The 19684-nt window shown below is 33.6% G+C and overlaps 1 protein-coding gene across 3 annotated transcripts in view; it reads right to left on the reverse strand.

Moving 5' to 3' along the window:
• The window catches only part of LNPK (lunapark, ER junction formation factor), an 83338-nt gene that overhangs the window by 41777 nt on the left and 21877 nt on the right, over positions 1–19684 (reverse strand). For all 3 annotated transcript variants that reach the window (XM_007451082.1, XM_007451080.1, XM_007451081.1), the window contains 4 exons: positions 17126–17184; positions 10628–10668; positions 3725–3808; positions 3591–3642 (listed from right to left, as the gene is read on the reverse strand). In XM_007451082.1, coding sequence (XP_007451144.1) covers positions 3591–3642; positions 3725–3808; positions 10628–10668; positions 17126–17184 — 236 coding nt within the window. The remainder of the gene's footprint in view (positions 1–3590; positions 3643–3724; positions 3809–10627; positions 10669–17125; positions 17185–19684) is intronic.

Raw genomic sequence — 19684 nt, forward strand, 5'->3', positions numbered from 1 at the left:
GCCATTACCAAAAACACAACAAATAACAAGTGTTGGCAAGGAGAAAAAAGGAACCCTCATACATTGTTGGTGGGAATGTAAATTGGTAGGGCCACAATGGAAAACACAATGGAGCTGGCTCAAATAATAAAAATAGAACTACCAGAAGATCCAGCAATTCCACTCCTGGGTTTCTATCTGAAGAAAACAAAAATACTAATTTGAAAAGATATATGCACCCCTGTGTTCATTTCAGCATTATTTACAATAGCAAGTGTCCACCCATAGATAGGTAAAGAAGATGTGGTATGTATTTATGTATACAATGGAGTATTACTCAGCCATAAAACAGAATGAAATCTTGCCATATGCAACAACATGGATGGACCTAGTGGGTATTTTGCTAAGTGAAATAAGTCAGGCAAAGAAAGACAAAAACCAAATGATTTCACTTATATGTGGAATCTAAAAACCAAAACAAAGGAACAAACAAAACAAAACAGAAACAGACTCACAGATACAGAGAACAAACTGGTAGCTGCCAGAGGGGAGGGGAGTTGCGGAATGGATGAAATAGATGAAGGGAATTAAAAGGCACAAAATTCCAGTGACACAAAAAATAAGTTAAGGGGATATAATATAGTGTACAGCATGGGGAATATAGTCAATAATATTATAATAACTTTGTATGGTGACAAATGGTTACTATACTTATTGTGGAGATCATTTTGTAATGCATGTAAATGTTGAATCACTATGTTGTACACCTGAAACCAATATTGTATGTCAACTATACTTCAATAATTTTTTTTTAAAATAAAGAAAAACACAAGAGATAAAAAATTGGTGGGTGGGGGGGTGGCCGTGAGAGGCTGGCAGTCAGGTTAGTATTATGTTCAGTAAATATTATACTCCTTTTAGTGCTAAACCTAAGCAAATCAAAGAATACTATTCTCAAATTTTATAATCATTCTTAGTGTAATATATATCATTAACACATAAATAATAAAAAATAAAAGAAAGCTATCTACTACACATGAATCCAAGTTCTGGTTCAGAAAACATGCAAGAGAGCTAGTAAAATAAGGACACCACAATTAGATTCAGTTTGGAGAGCCACATATGTACATACATACATCTTTTAGTATTTTTTTCCCTTTTATTTAAATTCAGAAATAGGTGAAAGAAACAAAAAGGAAAGAAAGGGGGAGGGAGAGAAGAAGGTGTTGGGGAGAAAGGGAGTGAGGAAGGGAGGAAGGAAGGAAGGGAGGGAGGGACTGACGGACTAACAATGGTTCAAAGCAAAGAAATAAAGACAATTTTAAACTCACAGAAACACAGAACTTAAACATAAATAAAATGTATGATGAAGTCACCTATAATAACAAGATCAAATTAAACAAGGAACTAAATTATAATTCTCAAAAAGCAGAATAAAGTTGAGATACAGTTTAGAATTTTTTTAAATAGGGAAAAAAATTCCAAATAGCAATTAATATCTACAGACCCAGAAAAGTTAGGAATACTAGAATAGTGTACCCCAGAAGAAATATTTTTTAAAAATAGGTTATAAGCTTCTTAAGGTCAAAAACCATATTACATTCATCTCTTTATTCCCCATGATGTCTACACATAAGAGTTATTTAATACATTCTTTGAAGTGAATGATTCATTTATATTATAGCTAAATGTTAATTCTCCCTAAAAGAATATCCAAAAGCAGTGCTGCAGGAATCCAAAGTAGAGGGACCAGAAATGGTTTTTCTATAGTTACAATATGACAGCAGACGAAAAAAATTGGGGCTTCAAAAGTTTCTAAGGAAAGATAAGTTTAGATTCTTAAAGGAACTAATGTTGCCTAATATTAATAAATGCTTAAGAATGTCAATAAAGGGCATCGTACATCTGTTCTTTTTTAATAAGAGAGAACAGATTTTTGTTAAAGTAACAGCAACAGCTTTCTGCAAAATATCACATTTTAAAAATATATTCACTAAGGTTATTCAAGAAGCACTTTTGAAAAGTTACTACCAGTCATACAAGTAGAAAGTATAGTAACCTGGCCTTCAGGCCAAAAAAAAATTTTATAATTACTAGTAAGAAGTATAAATTATAGAAAAATTTAAACTGATTATGAAAGTAGGTGTTACATTGCAAGTATCTATGACTAATTTTCTATTTTTGGAAGCACAGCATGGCTTGTGGGATCCTAGTTCTCTGACCAGGGGTTGAACTCGCACCCCGTGCAGTCGGAAGGGCAGAGTCCTAATCACTGGACCTCCAGGGAATTCTCTACGACTAATTTATTTTAATCATATTTAAATTTTTACATAACTTTTGATAGACTTCTACATTTATCAAAGAGCAGGCTAATATTTCTATAAACCAGAATCCTACTTATAAAAGATGGGAAACAGTGGGATTCTTCCCACATACCTCCGCCAATTAGAATACCTAAAACTATTATGGCTTATTTAGTACCCATGGTCTTTGTGGATATTTATAAAAGAACTGACTTCTCGAAGTTCTAAATGTCACCCTAACTTTATAAACCAGGCTCCAATTCCGATGATTTATAAGAGTAGAAGTTACATTTTTGTAAGTATATTCCATATAGCAACAAAAGCCTTACAAACTACAGGCATACCTCATTTTATTTGCTTCATTTTACTGTACTTTGGGAATACTGAGTTTTTTCACAAAATGAATTTTACAAATTGAAGGTTTATGGTAACCCTGCATTGTCAGATGATGGTTAGCATTTTTTAGCAATAAAGTATTTTTTAATTAACGTATGTACATTTTTTTAGACATAATGCTATTACACATTAATAGACTACAGTACAGTGTAAACATAACTTTAATACACACTGGGAAACCAAAAAGTGTGTGTGACTCACTTTATTGTGATATTCACTTTATTGGGGTGGTCTGGAACCAAACCTGCAATGCCTGTTATTTTATTATACTCTAGAGAAGAGAACAAAAAAGGAAGCCAATGCAAACTCAAAAATATCTTTTCACATGCCAGTCTTGGGAATACTTTATGTAACCACTTAAAATAATAACATAATAGTAATGGTTTCACTAGTAATCTGGCAATATAACCTCAAAAAGAAAGAGTTAATGTTATTATATAGCAGTAATTCAATTTTTTTTCTCATTTCTAAATTACATTTTTTTCCTTTCTAACAGTGTTACTTTGGAAGGAACTCAAGTTTGACAAAAATCTTCATTAAATTCCTCAAAAAATAAATCATAAAAATGTAAGAATTTTCATAATAGCAGATATTCCAGGAGACTCTTATTTAAAGGGGGGAAAATAAACCTTACAAAATATTGGTGAGATCACTTAAATTTCAAAAGATTAAAACTAATTATATGTTTAATCTCAAAAGATAATAACATCTTTACTCATCAACATATTTCTATAAAATCAAAATGAAATAAACTTATTGCCATCTATTTTAAGTCATATCCTAAATTACCAAATACAAATTAACATAAAAGCAACCTACATAAGTTTTTCACACCGCTATCACACTTTTGAACTCACTTGGGTAAATATGGATCTTTCCAACAGCAGCAGGAGTTTCTACAAAGTTATTTACCTTGTCCAGGTCTTGCAGTTATAGTTGCTCCAGCAGATGGCGGCTCCAACTCCTGTCAAATACAATAATGTTATTACAGAGACCTACTACAATGTGTGATTTAAAATAAAATAGTAGTGATATTACAGCCTTACCTTTGCTTTCTTTGAGTCTGGATCAAACCTTTCAAGAATTAATTTAGCTGTTTTATAAGTTTCTTTTTCCATGACTTCTTCAAGCTGCAAACAAAAATTTCCACAAGTTGTCACATTTTAAAACACACATACACTACTTACTTTTATAAGTCCTATTCAAAAAGTATTCAACTGCAAGGCTTAAAATAAACAGCACATAATATATCCAGATAGCATGAAAGACTTCCACATTCAAATAATTAAAATCCAGATTTTAAAATGGCTTCTAACCTCTAATATGTTACTTGTATTTAACAGCTTTACTGCAAGGAAATACCAAATATTGCTAATTGTTTACATATAATGAGGAGAATAATTACATGCACCGACTTCAATAATGGAATGTGCAAAAATCTATCAGCCATCATTATTGGAAGTTATTAGACATGACAAGCAAATGACAGGCAATTCCTCAGATTTATTTCCTCCTAGCACTTAATGCTATTAATTTAAAGAAGGTCGTTAGCCAAGAGCTTTACAAAATAAAATCTCTGTGCCAATTAACTGCTGTCAGCATCGATTTTAGATTATTTATTAGCAGAAGCAATTAGCTTGCTGAAAAATGCAGTGAAAACTCACTTAACTGGGAGAACAACCATGCTCTCTCATGGAATTTGCTCAAATGACTTTAAAAGCTGAAGCTCCCCATTTTTTACTTAGATTCAAACAACTTTAGAGGGAAAAACTGAACATAATAAGAATTTAAGTAAAGTTTTTACTGAGTTCTATGCTCACACTAGGGACTGTAATTAAAGCACTTCATTATTATAGAATTTTATTTACAATGCACTCAAGTCACTTTATGGCTTAACATGTGGGTTTAATTTAAAAAGTAATCACTAGTAAAGTATCATTTTAGCAGTTACATCCCAATATCAGAAAAAGTTTAACTTTAGTACAAGACAGTCATAGTTATGACAAATAGCTAATATATAGAATAAAAATGCTTTTGCAAAACTTGGAAGAGGACCTTTTCCTTCTCAGTGACCACTGAGAGCCACTTAGATTCATTAAATGTCATGTTTATTCCAAAGGACATTTATTGTAAAATGCGAAGCAGAGACCACTTACCAAATTAAAATACAATTTAAAATATGCTGCCACAATAGTTAATAGATTCCTCATTAAAATCGCAATATAACACTTAAGAAGTGCTTAGATGAATGATTTACTAACCTTGGTTTAGTGAAACTAAAATATTTTTCTAATATTTCAAAATTATGATAAATTCTCAAACAAGCAAGTTTAAATTTCTGATGTAAAGAAAATGTTTGTAACATTACTACTTTAGGGTTGGGGAAAAACTTGGGATGTGGACAGAGAGAGGGCATGATAGAATCTATCCCCAAATCAACATAATCTACATGAAACAGCAAAGAACTGAATCCCTGATCTCTACAAATTAATTTTTGATGGTCCAGACCAGTGCTGTAACAATAGAACTACATGTAATGATGGAAGTGGTTTATATCTGCACAATAGAGTAGCTACAATGCCATGTGATAAATGATCACTTAAAATATTGCTTGTGCAACTGAGGAACCCAACTGTAGCTACTTTTATTCCACTTTAAATAATGTAAACTTTAAAAGCTACATGGGTCTAGTGGCTACTGATTTGGACAGCACAATTCTAGAATAAGACTATTGGTAGGTTTAAAAAGAAGATTAGATACAACTGTGATCTTTAAAACAATACACAAAAGTCAAAACTGAAATGCCATTTTATTAAATGATTGCCATTCCTAGTACATCATTCAGCAAGTATTCATGTTTATGTCTATGTACATGTAAATTATCTTAAATAAAAACATTTTAAAAAGCAAAAGATACAAATCCATTCTCTTTTTCTTTTGCATTTACTTTGAAAAATTCTTTTTTCACGTAATAGCTTAATTAACACATGTATTCCTACTACATTTTAAGTGAATAATTTGTTTTATAAATAGGGAGACATCTGATCAGTGGGAAGAATACAAACTTGAAACCATGACATCAGAAAAGATCTGGGTTCAAAGTACATCTCCATTGTTAATTAGCTGTAGAAAGACTAAGCAAGTCTGTTAGCCTCAGTTTCTCCTTTTATAGAGCAGAAACATTAACACTTTCTTGTAGCATTGTCATGCAATTTAAATAATGTAGGAGAGTCTATAACAGTACCTAACACAAAAACGCATAATCTTCAATGACACCTCAGTTATTCAGAGTGGATCTGAAACAAGCAGTGTTTTCAAATACCCACCGTATTAATATCAGGATTCAGGAATGAGAAATTGAATTCTCAGAATTCCCTAAATTACAAATTACTCTGTATTCTTCCTAATATTTTACATATTTCAAATAATAATGAATGGTGTAACAAAGAGTGAATTGTTTTTCTGTGACATGAGTATACTAAAAGTTTAAAAGTTTTTTATTTAAAAAAGAGAATAATAGGGACTTCCCTAGTGGGGCAGTGGTTAAGAACCCGCCTGCCAATGCAGGGGACACAGGTTTGAGCCCTGGTCCGGGAGGATCCCACATGCCACAGAGCAACTAAGCCCGTGCACCATAACTACTGAGCCCGCATGCTGCAACAACTGAAGCCCGCGCACCTAGAGCCCGTGCTCTGCAACAAGAGAAGCCACCGCAATGAGAAGCCCGCGCACCACGAGAGTAGCCCCTGCTCACCGCAACTAGAGAAAGCTAGCGTGCAGCAACAAACACCCAACACAGCCAAAATTTTAAAAATAAATTAATTAAAATTAAATAAAAATAAAAAATAATAATAAACATATGGTTGCTTATTTATTATGAATTAACATTATTTTGGCAAGATTATATATTTTGAGAACATATAAAAATTATTTCTACCTGATATAGAATTTCATCATAGAGAATAATACTAAAAGAAGGGAACACTAACACAAAATAAACATCAATTTTTTTAATTTTGAAAGATAATTATACAATATTGAAATTATAACTCTTGAAATAAAATTTTAAAACACACAAAGCATTAACTGCCCTATCCAATACTCTTGATCCTTGTTTCATAACAAATATTCCAGATGTAGAAAAATGTCTTCTGTTTTATACTGACTTTGGTCAAATTATTATAAGAATCTTCAATTCACAGCTTTAGGGTACATGTTGCATTATTTAAACTCATATTTTTAAAATGATGAAAATACTCTCTGCTTATCCTGATTTTGTTTTGCTGTTGAAATCAATATTGTTTTACTAATTCAGATTTTAAATCATTTTCTGATTTTATATAGGAGTATTCTACAATAACAGTAACATCTCTCTCAGCATTTCTTCTGTTAAAGTATTTACAAAGATCTGTAGCCTACAGTGAATATTCAAACACTGGAAAACACCAGCAGATATTACTGGGTAATATAAAAATGTAACATGAAACTTCTAGTGAGGTTAACAGCCCCACACAGAATCACATGCTAAAATTGCCAATTCAAGGACTTACTTTGCTTCCAAAATTTATTTCATGGAATATCACTCACAGGATTTTGTATACAGTATTCTATATATATAAACTTATTAACATTTATTTGTAAGAATAAGTCACCATTAATAAGAGACAGGGCCCATAAAACAGACTTATGGCCACAAAAGCAAGACTGACTAATTAGATTGTGCCACTTCTCCTCTATGTGCTCCTGTCCTGTTGCCTAAAATGTCCACATTAACCTACAGCTCAGCATGTCAGCATTTCTTGCTCTTGCTTTCAACTGACACTAGTGGATTCTTTTGAACCAGTAACATTTGTAGTGATTGTTAAGTTTTAATTCTCAGAGAATTATAATAATTCTTTCCCAGGTTCCCAATTTCTCAACCGATTTTCCTCAGGACTTGGAAAAATATAAATTGCCTGAGAAATGACAGAAAAGAATTACCACATAGAAACACCTGTACTATTCTGAAAAAAGCACAGCATTTTCATGAAGCCACTTAAAGAGGTCATTTTGACTCGAGTTTTGATGGATTTTGATTTTGAACTGTTTTGATGGGATGCTCATGGATACAAAGCGATTATCTATTGAATAGTGACATGTTTTAAACTAAAAGTTTAAAAAAAAATGTGAGTGGCAAAATGTACACAACCAGACTTGGGAGGTTTTTTAGGTAACTAAAGATTAATTCCTAGCTTTACTTTAGTAAGTAAATACTTACATTAAGTTCTTAGATTTAAAACATTGTTTTAAAACACTGTTTTAAAACATTGTTATCACTCATTTTCCTTTCTAAGTAATTTAACTTTTTAATTAATTGATAATTCATGTTTATTGTTACAAATTACACTTTGACAAATTACACATTACATTACAAGTCTATCCAGATTAAAGAGAGGCATCCCTGAGTAAACCACCTTTAATAACACCTCAAGTAGTAAATACAATTTACATTCATTTTTTAGTGAAAGAGAAGGGTTAGGAGTTGGGTACTTTTAAACTAATGGCTATTCTTCCTGCTGGCATTTTTAAAGCTATAAATACAGAGTTAAACATCAAAGAACAAAATCAGTTTTGATTACATTTTGCTTTTGCTCAAAAGTAATGTCCCTTCTTTTTCCTCTCATTACCAGTACAATCATTAGCTAGCATTGTACTCCTTACAAATTCACCCTTAACACCTATTGTTCTAAACAAAGTATAACTCAAACAAAGCAGCTCTGTTAAGGGCTTGAGCAATAAAGGCAAGGGACGAGTTCCCAACAGCAACAGTACTGAAACCAGAAACAATCAAGTCAAAGCAAATTGTGTTCCCTAATTAACAAAATGAGTTAAAGCAGCCAACTTAATTTTCTTTAATTATACACTGCAAGAGAAATGCCATACTGAAGTATTCTGTAATATTGATGTCTCATGAACCATTTAGATATACAAAACTACTGAACCTTGAACTGAGTTTCCCAACTGTCAGACCTAGATGGAGCAGCGTTTATGTTGTGATTCCATCAAGGGCTATTAAAGAAGTAAATAGCTTGGTTTGTCCTGTCAAAGAATTTTCTAAGTCTGCTCCGTTACTCTACTGAGAGCTCTTCACCAATTATATGTTCTCTAAGATTCTGTTTTCTGTTCATGTGATGCCATTGACATTGAATCAGCTTCTCATCACTTAGAATTTTTTAATTTTCTTCTTTTATTTTCTCTCTTTTTTCTTTTGTCTTCCTCCTTGTCTTTTCTACTTTAATCAATATTTCTCCATTTTGGTACAACAAGTAAGGCTTGGCTACCAGCTCTTCTTTTTTTATCACATCAGCAAACCAAACTAATCATATCACAACTTCTATATTATTGAGAACCTTCAGTATTTCCTCACTTTGAATTTCTGGCTGTTCCATAATGTGTAGAATGCCAGAAATATAATAAGATACAATAGAAACATTTCTACGTTTCAATTTAGGACCACCAAAAATACCAATGCAATTTTTTTTTTTTTTTTGTGGTTACGCGGGCCTCTCACTGTTGTGGCCTCTCCCGTTGCGGAGCACAGGCTCCAGACGCGCAGGCCCAGCGGCCATGGCTCACAGGCCTAGCCGCTCCACGACATGTGGGATCTTCCTGGACCGGGGCACAAACCCGTGTCCCCTGCATTGGCAGGCAGACTCTCAACCACTGCGCCACCAGGGAAGCCCTCAAGGCAATTCTGATAAATACCTCACAGAATACTGAAGAGGCATCAAATAAAAAAGATAAGGAATCCTTTCAGAATTAAGGTTTCTTTATTTTTCAGGTACTTAAATCCCTCAGGACCAGTGTCTTTTCTTACCAATTCACAGAACAATTTTTAACATTAATCTTAACCTTCATAATTTTTATTAGTTTCATCCATAATTGTTACTCATTATGTTAGACTAAAATACATTAAATTGATTTTGCATCTGATTAAATTTCATTAAGTTTCCATATAACATGATACTCCTATCAATTATCATTTTTATACTTCAAAAATAATTATATGAAAAAAATATATGTAAATTCAAGCCAAACACCAAGTTCAACCCACTTATTAAAAACTATTACAGGGCTTCCCTGGTGGCGCAGTGGTTGGGAGTCTGTCTGCCGATGCTGGGGACACGGGTTTGTGCCCCGGTCCTGGAAGATCCCACATGCCGTGGAGCGGCTGGGCCCGTGAGCCATGGCCGCTGAGCCTGCCCGTCCGGAGCCTGTGCTCCGCAACAGGAGAGGCCACAACAGTGAGAGGCCCACGTACCGCAAAAAACAAAAAAGACAAAAAAAACTTACATATCAACCTCTAAACATCTAGAGTCCTTCCTCTCTCTTGATCCTCCTCTTTCCAACCCATCTGAAGGATGCATTTAACTGACCCCACAACAGACACCCATGTGATCAGAACTGCTGATAGAAAATGAAAGAAACCAAAGAAAAAATACTCTCTTTCTCTCTCCCCAGTTTTCTTTGGCCTTTTTTTTTTTTTTTTTTGCATGTTAAATTTGTTTTTTACAACCAATCTTCTTGATTCCCTCTCTCCTCGCCTTATTATGTCAAGAAAATCTGAGAACTGACATATGATGTTTGGTCTTTTTTTGGCCCTAATAATAAATCTGGATATCCACCTTTTTACCACTCTGCCTCATTTAGTCCTCCAAAATGATTCATTTACTTACTTCTCAGCTTCCAACTGACATAGACACTCAGACTCTCAAAAGTTCATCTAACTACTTTTTCCTGTCGATCATTATTAACTAGCAAAAATATTCATAACTTAGCTTCACCATTAAACTGTTATCTAAAGACATACTTGTTCCTTGGATAGTCATTACTTACAACATATAAATATTAATTATTCAGTTCTTAATTTATTAGTTTTATATAAATTAACTTAAATAAAATTAACTTACTATTTTTTTCTTCTGGGATTTTAAATCATCCAATGCTTCATCTAGAAAACAAGATTTAAACCAAAACTAAATCAGATATTAAGATACTTAAGATACAAGAAAAAAAATCATGTCAAATGATATACATTAAGCAACTGCAAGAAAACAGTCTCATTTTAGAATTTCTCACAGATGTGTACAGACAGAAGTCATCTCAATTTTTACCCATATATATTTTATATGTTTGCTTATACTAGATATTACAAGCTCAGGAGGGGAAAAATGGACTTTACATAGAATAAAACACATTTCCAAATTTTAAAAGATACATATTTTTTAAATGTTTTCAGAAATATAACTTTTTATTATTTCTCCTTCAACATCCCACCCATATTAATTTACAAAATTAAAACCAATTATTTTTTATACATTGGTAATAAAAATGTTCTCTTTATTTATGAAGAAAGAAGTACATATTTTATTAAGTTATTTGATCTTTAAGATATTGAGCACTAATAAAGAAACCTTTGAAAATCTATAGTATTATATACCTGAAGAGGGACTTGGAAAGGAAGAGGATACTAATTACTTTTCAAAATTAAACTTTTCCAAGATTTGTCTGTTTAGTTAGGTTGCATTGGTGGAACATAAAGAATCATTTCAAAGGATATAATTTATGAATGTCAATATCTGCTTTACAAATTTATTTTAGATTTCTAGTTTTTCTCTAGAAATACTGAACTAGTATAAATAAGAATACTATTCCAGATGGAAAGAAGACTTATAACATGATTTAAACATTTTACCAAATAGAATTCAAATAATTGTTCTTAATGTTTAATTAAATTTACAAATAAAATTATCTTTTCATTGAAGTTCTGGAGTAGCAACCATCTGAATACCCAATTCAAATAATACTATTTACGTAAAAATCCAAAGAAATGCAAACTTATGAAAAGATTATTTTACTATATATTTTTTTCAAAGTGCTCTAGCAGACTTATTACTGAAAGGGGAAAAAAACTGCTGACCTCTTTAAAGAGAATAGTCATCTTTGGTTAGATAAGACCAAGCCAAATATCTAAACTTTAATGCAGAGATCAGCAAACTTTTTCTATAAAGGGTCAGACAGTAAATAGTTTAGGTTTTATGGGCCAAAAGGCAAAATTAGGTGAGCACTTTTAAAGGAGTAAACAAATTTCCACAAAACTTTCATTGACATAATTCAAATATAATAATAATTGAGTTCAATTTTTTGTAACATAGGTCTACCAATGAAAAGAATGGAATCTGGAGGGGTAGGTGGGGGATAATATTTCACTTAATTGAGATTCAAAATTAGTGTCCCCCATCCTCAAAATTGATCACAAATGTCAATCTGTTAGTTTATCTGTAATGAGATTTCACACATTTTATTTTTGAAAAATTTTTTTCACACAGATAGGTGCTGCTAAATATTGAAATCAATCCACAATCACATGATTTTAATTGAGCATATTCACTGTGTGAAAGGCATTTATAAAATTCTTTAGATTCTTCTCTTGATATCTGCCTTTTATCATGTCATTGCAAATTAATCACTTCCAGTTAAATGGATTTTGAAATACGGAAATTTCCTTTATACTTGCATGACGTCTGAAAAACACTGCTGGAATCGCAGTTTGAGCTCAGATAATGTATCTGCTGCAAATTGGGGTGGGAATGGAGATCTTGTTTCTTAACTTCTCATAACACTTTTTAAAAAATTACCTTTCGTCATCAAAAGCAAATTGTTATTTGCTTTTCTAAATCACTTTATAGCAGTATAGGTTTCACATATAAGGACTGTTTTGTCTCGTACTCTTAGGTTGAATTCATTAAGAACCATTATCAAGTCTGCAGCAAAATCTAATTTCCAAAGCCAGTTCATTTATAATGGTTGAAGGTGGTTCTTCTCATTCAGAAACATTTTAGTCTTGGCTCTGAGCTCAAAACATCACAATAAAAGTTTACTACTACTACTAATCCATCCAACTGCTTGCATTTCTGATAAAAGTTCACATAATTGATGATGATTAAGTCCACTGCTGTTGAATAACACAGTGGATAACCACAGAATTTAAACACCTTACAGTTTCATGAGCTTTGTAAATTAATCCACTAAGCCTTTTCCTGCTTCACACATATTTTTACCACCAATAGTTGTAAATACATCTCAGTAGATTCCACTTCAGGTTGTACTAAATTAGTGTTTTTTCAACTTCTTTAAAAATATTCTCTCCCAGAGTGTTCTACACAGACTGTTCACAGAGGCTAATTCTTTAGTCATTTCAAGTTCAGTACTGACTCCTGAAATAAATTACAATTGAGCTGTATCAGTAACATCTGTCAACTCATCAAGAGTCAATGACAGGGAATTCCCTGGCACTCCAGTGGTTAGGACTTGGCACTTTCACTGTGGTGGCCCGTGTTCAAGCCCTGGTCAGGGAACTAAGATCCTGCAAGCCTCGCAGCATGGCCAAAAAACAAAAAAAAAAAGCCAATGACAATCACTTGAAATAATTTTTTTTAAATAATCTTGTTTTTAAGTTAATTATGTTGCTTCCAGTGTTCTTAATTCTTCAAGCAATTGTTCTTGCTAAAAAGGCTACTAGCCAAGCAAGTATTTTCTCTAAACACATTTTTTCAGCTGCTGCAATTACACAATTTAATTAACTCACCATTGGTAAATAGCTTTCTTTGCTTCACAAATAAGCCACTCAGAAACTTATTTTGAAGTTCCATTTTCACTTTTTATTTTTATGAAGAAATTCTGCTATGATGAGATATTCCATTTAAAATTTTCTAGGGGCTTCCCTGGTGGTGCAGTGGTTGGGAGTCCGCCTGCCAATGCAGGGGACAGGGGTTCGTGCCCTGGTCCGGGAGGATCCCAAATGCCGCAGAGCGGCTGGGCCCGTGAGCCATGGCCGCTGAGCCTGTGCGTCTGGAGCCTGTGCTCCACAGCGGGAGAGGCCACAACAGTGAGAGGCCCGTGTACCGCAAAAAAAAAAAAAAAGTGCAACATTCAAAGTCCAATTTTCTCTTCTTGTTTTTACATAATGAGTGTACACTGGTAATAATAAATAAAATAGTCGCAATACAGCAATATACATGGCACGTGAAATGCTGTCAAGTTATAACAGTGTCACTGTGATTTGTTGTGCATCCTACAATAGGCTGAAATATTGAGAGCACCATACAGTCTGTCACAACTACTCAATTCTGCCATCATTGAATGAAAGCAGCTACAGATAACATATAAAATTGAATGGACGTGGCTGTGTTCCAATAAAACAGAAATTTGAACTTCATTCAAATTTAACATGTCACAAAATACTACTCTTTGAATTTTTTCAATAATTTAAAAATGTAAAAACCATTGTTAGCTCATGAGATGTACAAGGTGGTGGGCAGGACTTGGCTCACATGCTGTAGTTTGCCAATCCTTACTTGAATCTATACTAGGTCCAACTTGTAAAACAAAGGAAATACAACTAACAGAGAACAAAAAGCAAGACATGATCAGTAGCTTCAGACTTAAAAAAATATATATATACATACACACACACACACACACACACACACACACACACACATATATATATAAATACATATGGTACCTAACTTTATGCTAAAAAGAAGTGTAAAACTGCAAGACAATCTCTTATGAAGTCTATTTTATCTACATGCAATACCTACGCAAATGAATTCGTACAATTTTTTTAAATGAAAGGATCCGTAAAATAAAAATTTAAAGCAAAAAAACTCCTTTATATAATAAGCATGTCCTAATGTGCCTACTTGCAAGTCAAAATATTCACATATTTTCCTTAGAGAAGTGTTTCCAAGGGCTCTTTTAAAGTAAATTTTCTTATATTTTTCACTATTTGGTTAGTTCCATGAGGTCCAAGATCATATTTGTTTTAAACTTCTTCCTGTCTTCCCGGCATCTACTATATTACTAAATATCACCGGAAACAATGCCATAAGCTTAATTTCTCTAATCCGATTAAAAGTATCAATATTTTTTAAAACCACAGCAAACATCATACTTAATGGTAAAAATTAAAAGCTTTTGCACCAAAATCAGGTGCTAGACAAAGATATCTGCTATTCCCACTTCAACTCACGATTATACTGGGTCCTAACCCATTAAACAAGGCAAGTAAAATTTTAAAGGCAAGAAAAATAAAAAATAATAGGAATTGGAAAAGAAAAATCAGTACCATCAGCCCACATGTATGTAACACTTTACAATTTTTATATGCTTTCACACATAATATTATCAGTTAAAACCCATAACAGTCTTGCCAAAACAAACATTTGTTTCTAGTTTATAAACTAGCAAACTGAGGTTCAGAGGACTTAACCTTATTTGTAGGACAAAAAGATGGCTAGTGTGGCTGGAGCAAAGGTGAAAAAAGGAGAGTGGAAAGAGATGAAGTTAGAGAAATAGACATAAGCCAGAAAGTTGGGGTTAAGGTCAGATTTTACTCTGGTTGCAATGGGAAGCCACTAGAAGAATTTAAGTAGGAGAGATCTGATTTATACCTTAAAAATAGACTAGTTAGGAAACCACTGCAATAGTGCCAGCAACAGATGATGATGACCTGAATTAGAATTGTAGTAGTAGTAAAGAAAGTTATAAGTGGTCATATTCAAGATAATTTTGGAGGTAAAAATGAGAGAACTCTGAAGGGGAGGGAGAAATGCATTGTAAATTAAAGGGAATATGGAGTCAGGATGGGATTTTTCCCCCAGATGATTGTATTGAGACAGGATTATATGCCAAATAGGGACAAGCCAATACAAATAGATAATGCAAAAGAGATGCAGGTAGGGATAACTATAAGAGCAAAGTTCATGAGATGGTCAGAGTATCTAGAATCCAGAGCATAAATGAAAGGCTTAGCCAGAGATGGGATCAAGGTCGGTCTTCCAAATTACCATGATGGATGACAGCATACTGAGTAACAGATGGGGCTAACTCTATGTTTTTCGTGGTGGAGATAGCGCTCACCTGTTTACATCTATTTTCTTCATGAAGTGAGACTATCAGGTCAGAGTGGCCAGGTAGATTTTGTGAAGTTTTGTTTATTTGTGGCTTCTGAATTTTTATTTGGTTGGTTGGTTGGTTTTATTTTGGTTTGGTTTGGTTTTGGGGTTTTGGTATGGTGGTGGGTATTAGTGACTTGAGGAGAAATACAGTGTCAAATAATACTCTCAAAGAGAAAAAAGTAAATTTACTAGGGAACTATAATAGGGTTGTGTAGCAGTGTTGAGTGTAAATTTGGTATTTGCAATCATAGATTTAAAGTGAGTCTAGTCAGCATGTTGTATGATTTTCCTCTAACAAATTTAGCTTTCCTGATGCAGATATAGACTAAGCACATAAATGTTTTTAACCAGGATATGGTTTTGCCAGTCACAGATTAAGCATATAACTGTATTTAAACAAGGTATGGTTTGCCAGACAAGCAGAATGGGAAAGAGAGGCAAAGGAGTCAAGGGTGTCTAAAAGGGATGGCCATTGGTCTAGATCACAGAACCTTAACTGGGTCAAAGATAAGTTATACATGAGGAGGGCAGTTTGAAAGTCACGTATCTGTGTGAAACTTGCTTGGATCCTGAGTCAAACAAACAAAATATTTTTTATAGCAAATGACATTTGTAAGATAACTGGAAATTTATTATTTTTATATTTAATATTTTATAATTTTAAGAATTATTTTTTAAGTATAATAATGTACATTGTTTACACATTTTTTAAGTACATTATGGATAGATATATCTGGGATATACTTCAAAATAACAGAGATGGAAAAGTGGGTGGGGGTAAAAATGAAATAAGATTGACCAGGAGTGGATGATTGTTTAGGTTGTGTGACAGGTAATATGAGTGTTCATTATTACTATTCAGTCTACTTTTGTATATGCTTGAAATATTCTATAATGAAAAGTTAAAACAAGAAAAAAAATCACATGTAAAGTTCATTTAGAATGAAATTTGCATATCTTGGGTTAATTATAACTCATAGTTTTAAGACCTGAATGTCTTTAAAATCTGCCCATATATAGAATACAGGAAAATTGTCATAATTTACATACTTCAATAAAAACAAAAGCCTAGGGGCTGTGAGCCTGAAGAGAATGATGTAATTAATAGAATAAATCAAAAGATGTTTAACTATATTTTACTCCATAATAACATGTTTTCTATAAAGATAATTTAATATAATTTCTCTTCATTTAAAGAAATGAATTGTTTTGTGTATTGTGTAAAAAAAATTCTAAATGGACAAGACAGAAATAACACAACTGAAAAACAGAACCAGTTTGATCATTCATAACCTTTCTTATACTTTACAGTAAACAGCTCTTCAATATTTACCATGTTGTCATTTCAATATACCATTTCACAACCTGTTATTCAATTACAAACTAATGCATCATAAGATGGGTTTTTTAATGTATTTATAAAAACTTCAAAATTAAACTTACTATTTCTTTCTGTTCTCTTGGAAAAGAAGAAAATAAGCACCGTTCTTATGCTCCAGATGCTATAGAACAAGCAAAATTCAGAAACAAAAACCATCATTAGGATACATGAATTAGAAGCCACATAAAATGAAAACAAACACACATTTCCAATTAGAGTTAGGGACATTGTATCCCTTTGTATTTTGAAAATCAAAAAGCACTCCTTCCTTTCAGAAGCCACCAGAAGTTTATCTGTGCTTTCAAAGGAGGAGTTCTCAATCTAAAATCCATGGACCTCCTGAGGGTCCCTCCAAATTGTGAAATTGCCTTTGTGTGCATTTCTCTGAAGAGACCATTACCCGCATCATTCTCAAAGGAGTCTATGAATCCTCCAAAAGATTAAGAACACATTAAAAAATTCCTTCTTACTAGGTAAGCATCAACTCTAAAACTCTATCTGTTCCCATACGTTAGGGAAAAACATGTTTTACAAATCCAAACCATTATACAAAAGTAAGTTGCTACTCCTTCCCTGTTATTTATTTATTTTTTTTGTGGTACGTGGGCCTCTCACTGTTGTGGCCTCTCCCGTTGCGAAGCACAGGCTCCGGACACGCAGGCTCAGCAGCCATGGCTCACAGGCCCAGCTGCTCCACAGCATGTGGGATCTTCCCGGACCGGGGCACGAACCCATGTCCCCTGCATTGGCAGGCGGACTCTCAACCACTGCACCACCAGGGAAGCCCTTTTCCTGTTATTTAATATTAGAGGGATCTTCTCTACTAAATAGGATAAGCTATCTGGAGAAAAAATAAAATCTTACCATCAAGTAAATAACTGATAAGTAAATTTAGCTAAACATCGCCTTTCAAAGATTTTATGAAGGTAATTCTTTAGGCCTTGCATTAGTAAGTCGTCAAATGATACTAAAAGAATTAAAAGAAAATCAAAGAATGATGCTAATCACAAACTTGTCCAGGTCATCTCTTAAATTCAATGTAAATAAAACAAAAATCCCTTCTCCGAAGAACATGGCCGAATAAGTATACAAACATTATCCATCATTTTATAAAAGAAATACATTGTATCTAAATGCAAATTCAGATAATAGGTATGAAAATTAGTTCTTCACTCTGAAATATATCATTGCTATTCTTAGGAATTAGCCTGCAAGGTCATCACCAGTGAACCCTGTCTCCTGGTATTCATAACTTTATGTAGTTCTCTCTCACCAGTGTTGGTCTGTGTGACCAATAGCATGTCACTTCAAGATTAGGTTATAAAAATATGCAGTTTCCATCTCAGACCTCTTCTTCCGCTTGCTTTCTTTCTCTCTCTTGGATTATTCGCTCTGAGAGAAGCTGCTATGACATGAGGACATTCAGGGAACTCCATAGAAAAGCCCATTTGGTGAGGAACTGAGGTCTCTGGCAAACAGCCAGTGAGGAGCTGATGCCTGCCAACAACTGCATGTGTGAGCTTAGAAGCAAATTCTCCAGCCTTAGGTAAGCCTTGAGATGACTATAGGCCCAGCCAATAGCTTAACTGCAATTTATATATGAAAAAAGACCCTGGGCCAGAACCATCAGCTAAGCTGCTCCCATATTCTGTCCCTGAAGAACTGTGAGAGAGAATAAACACTTGTTGTTTTAAGCTACGACGCTTCCTGTTATTTAATATTAGAGGGATCTTCTCTACTAAATAGGATAAGCTATCTGGAGAAAAAATAAAATCTTACCATCAAGTAAATAACTGATAAGTAAATTTAGCTAAACATCGCCTTTCAAAGATTTTATGAAGGTAATTCTTTAGGCCTTGCATTAGTAAGTCGTCAAATGATACTAAAAGAATTAAAAGAAAATCAAAGAATGATGCTAATCACAAACTTGTCCAGGTCATCTCTTAAATTCAATGTAAATAAAACAAAAATCCCTTCTCCGAAGAACATGGCCGAATAAGTATACAAACATTATCCATCATTTTATAAAAGAAATACATTGTATCTAAATGCAAATTCAGATAATAGGTATGAAAATTAGTTCTTCACTCTGAAATATATCATTGCTATTCTTAGGAATTAGCCTGCAAGGTCATCACCAGTGAACCCTGTCTCCTGGTATTCATAACTTTATGTAGTTCTCTCTCACCAGTGTTGGTCTGTGTGACCAATAGCATGTCACTTCAAGATTAGGTTATAAAAATATGCAGTTTCCATCTCAGACCTCTTCTTCCGCTTGCTTTCTTTCTCTCTCTTGGATTATTCGCTCTGAGAGAAGCTGCTATGACATGAGGACATTCAGGGAACTCCATAGAAAAGCCCATTTGGTGAGGAACTGAGGTCTCTGGCAAACAGCCAGTGAGGAGCTGATGCCTGCCAACAACTGCATGTGTGAGCTTAGAAGCAAATTCTCCAGCCTTAGGTAAGCCTTGAGATGACTATAGGCCCAGCCAATAGCTTAACTGCAATTTATATATGAAAAAAGACCCTGGGCCAGAACCATCAGCTAAGCTGCTCCCATATTCTGTCCCTGAAGAACTGTGAGAGAGAATAAACACTTGTTGTTTTAAGCTACGACGCTC

Source organism: Lipotes vexillifer, unplaced genomic scaffold (genome assembly GCF_000442215.2).
Source record: "Lipotes vexillifer unplaced genomic scaffold, Lipotes_vexillifer_v1.1 scaffold645, whole genome shotgun sequence".
Classification (NCBI taxonomy): Eukaryota; Metazoa; Chordata; class Mammalia; order Artiodactyla; family Lipotidae; genus Lipotes; species Lipotes vexillifer.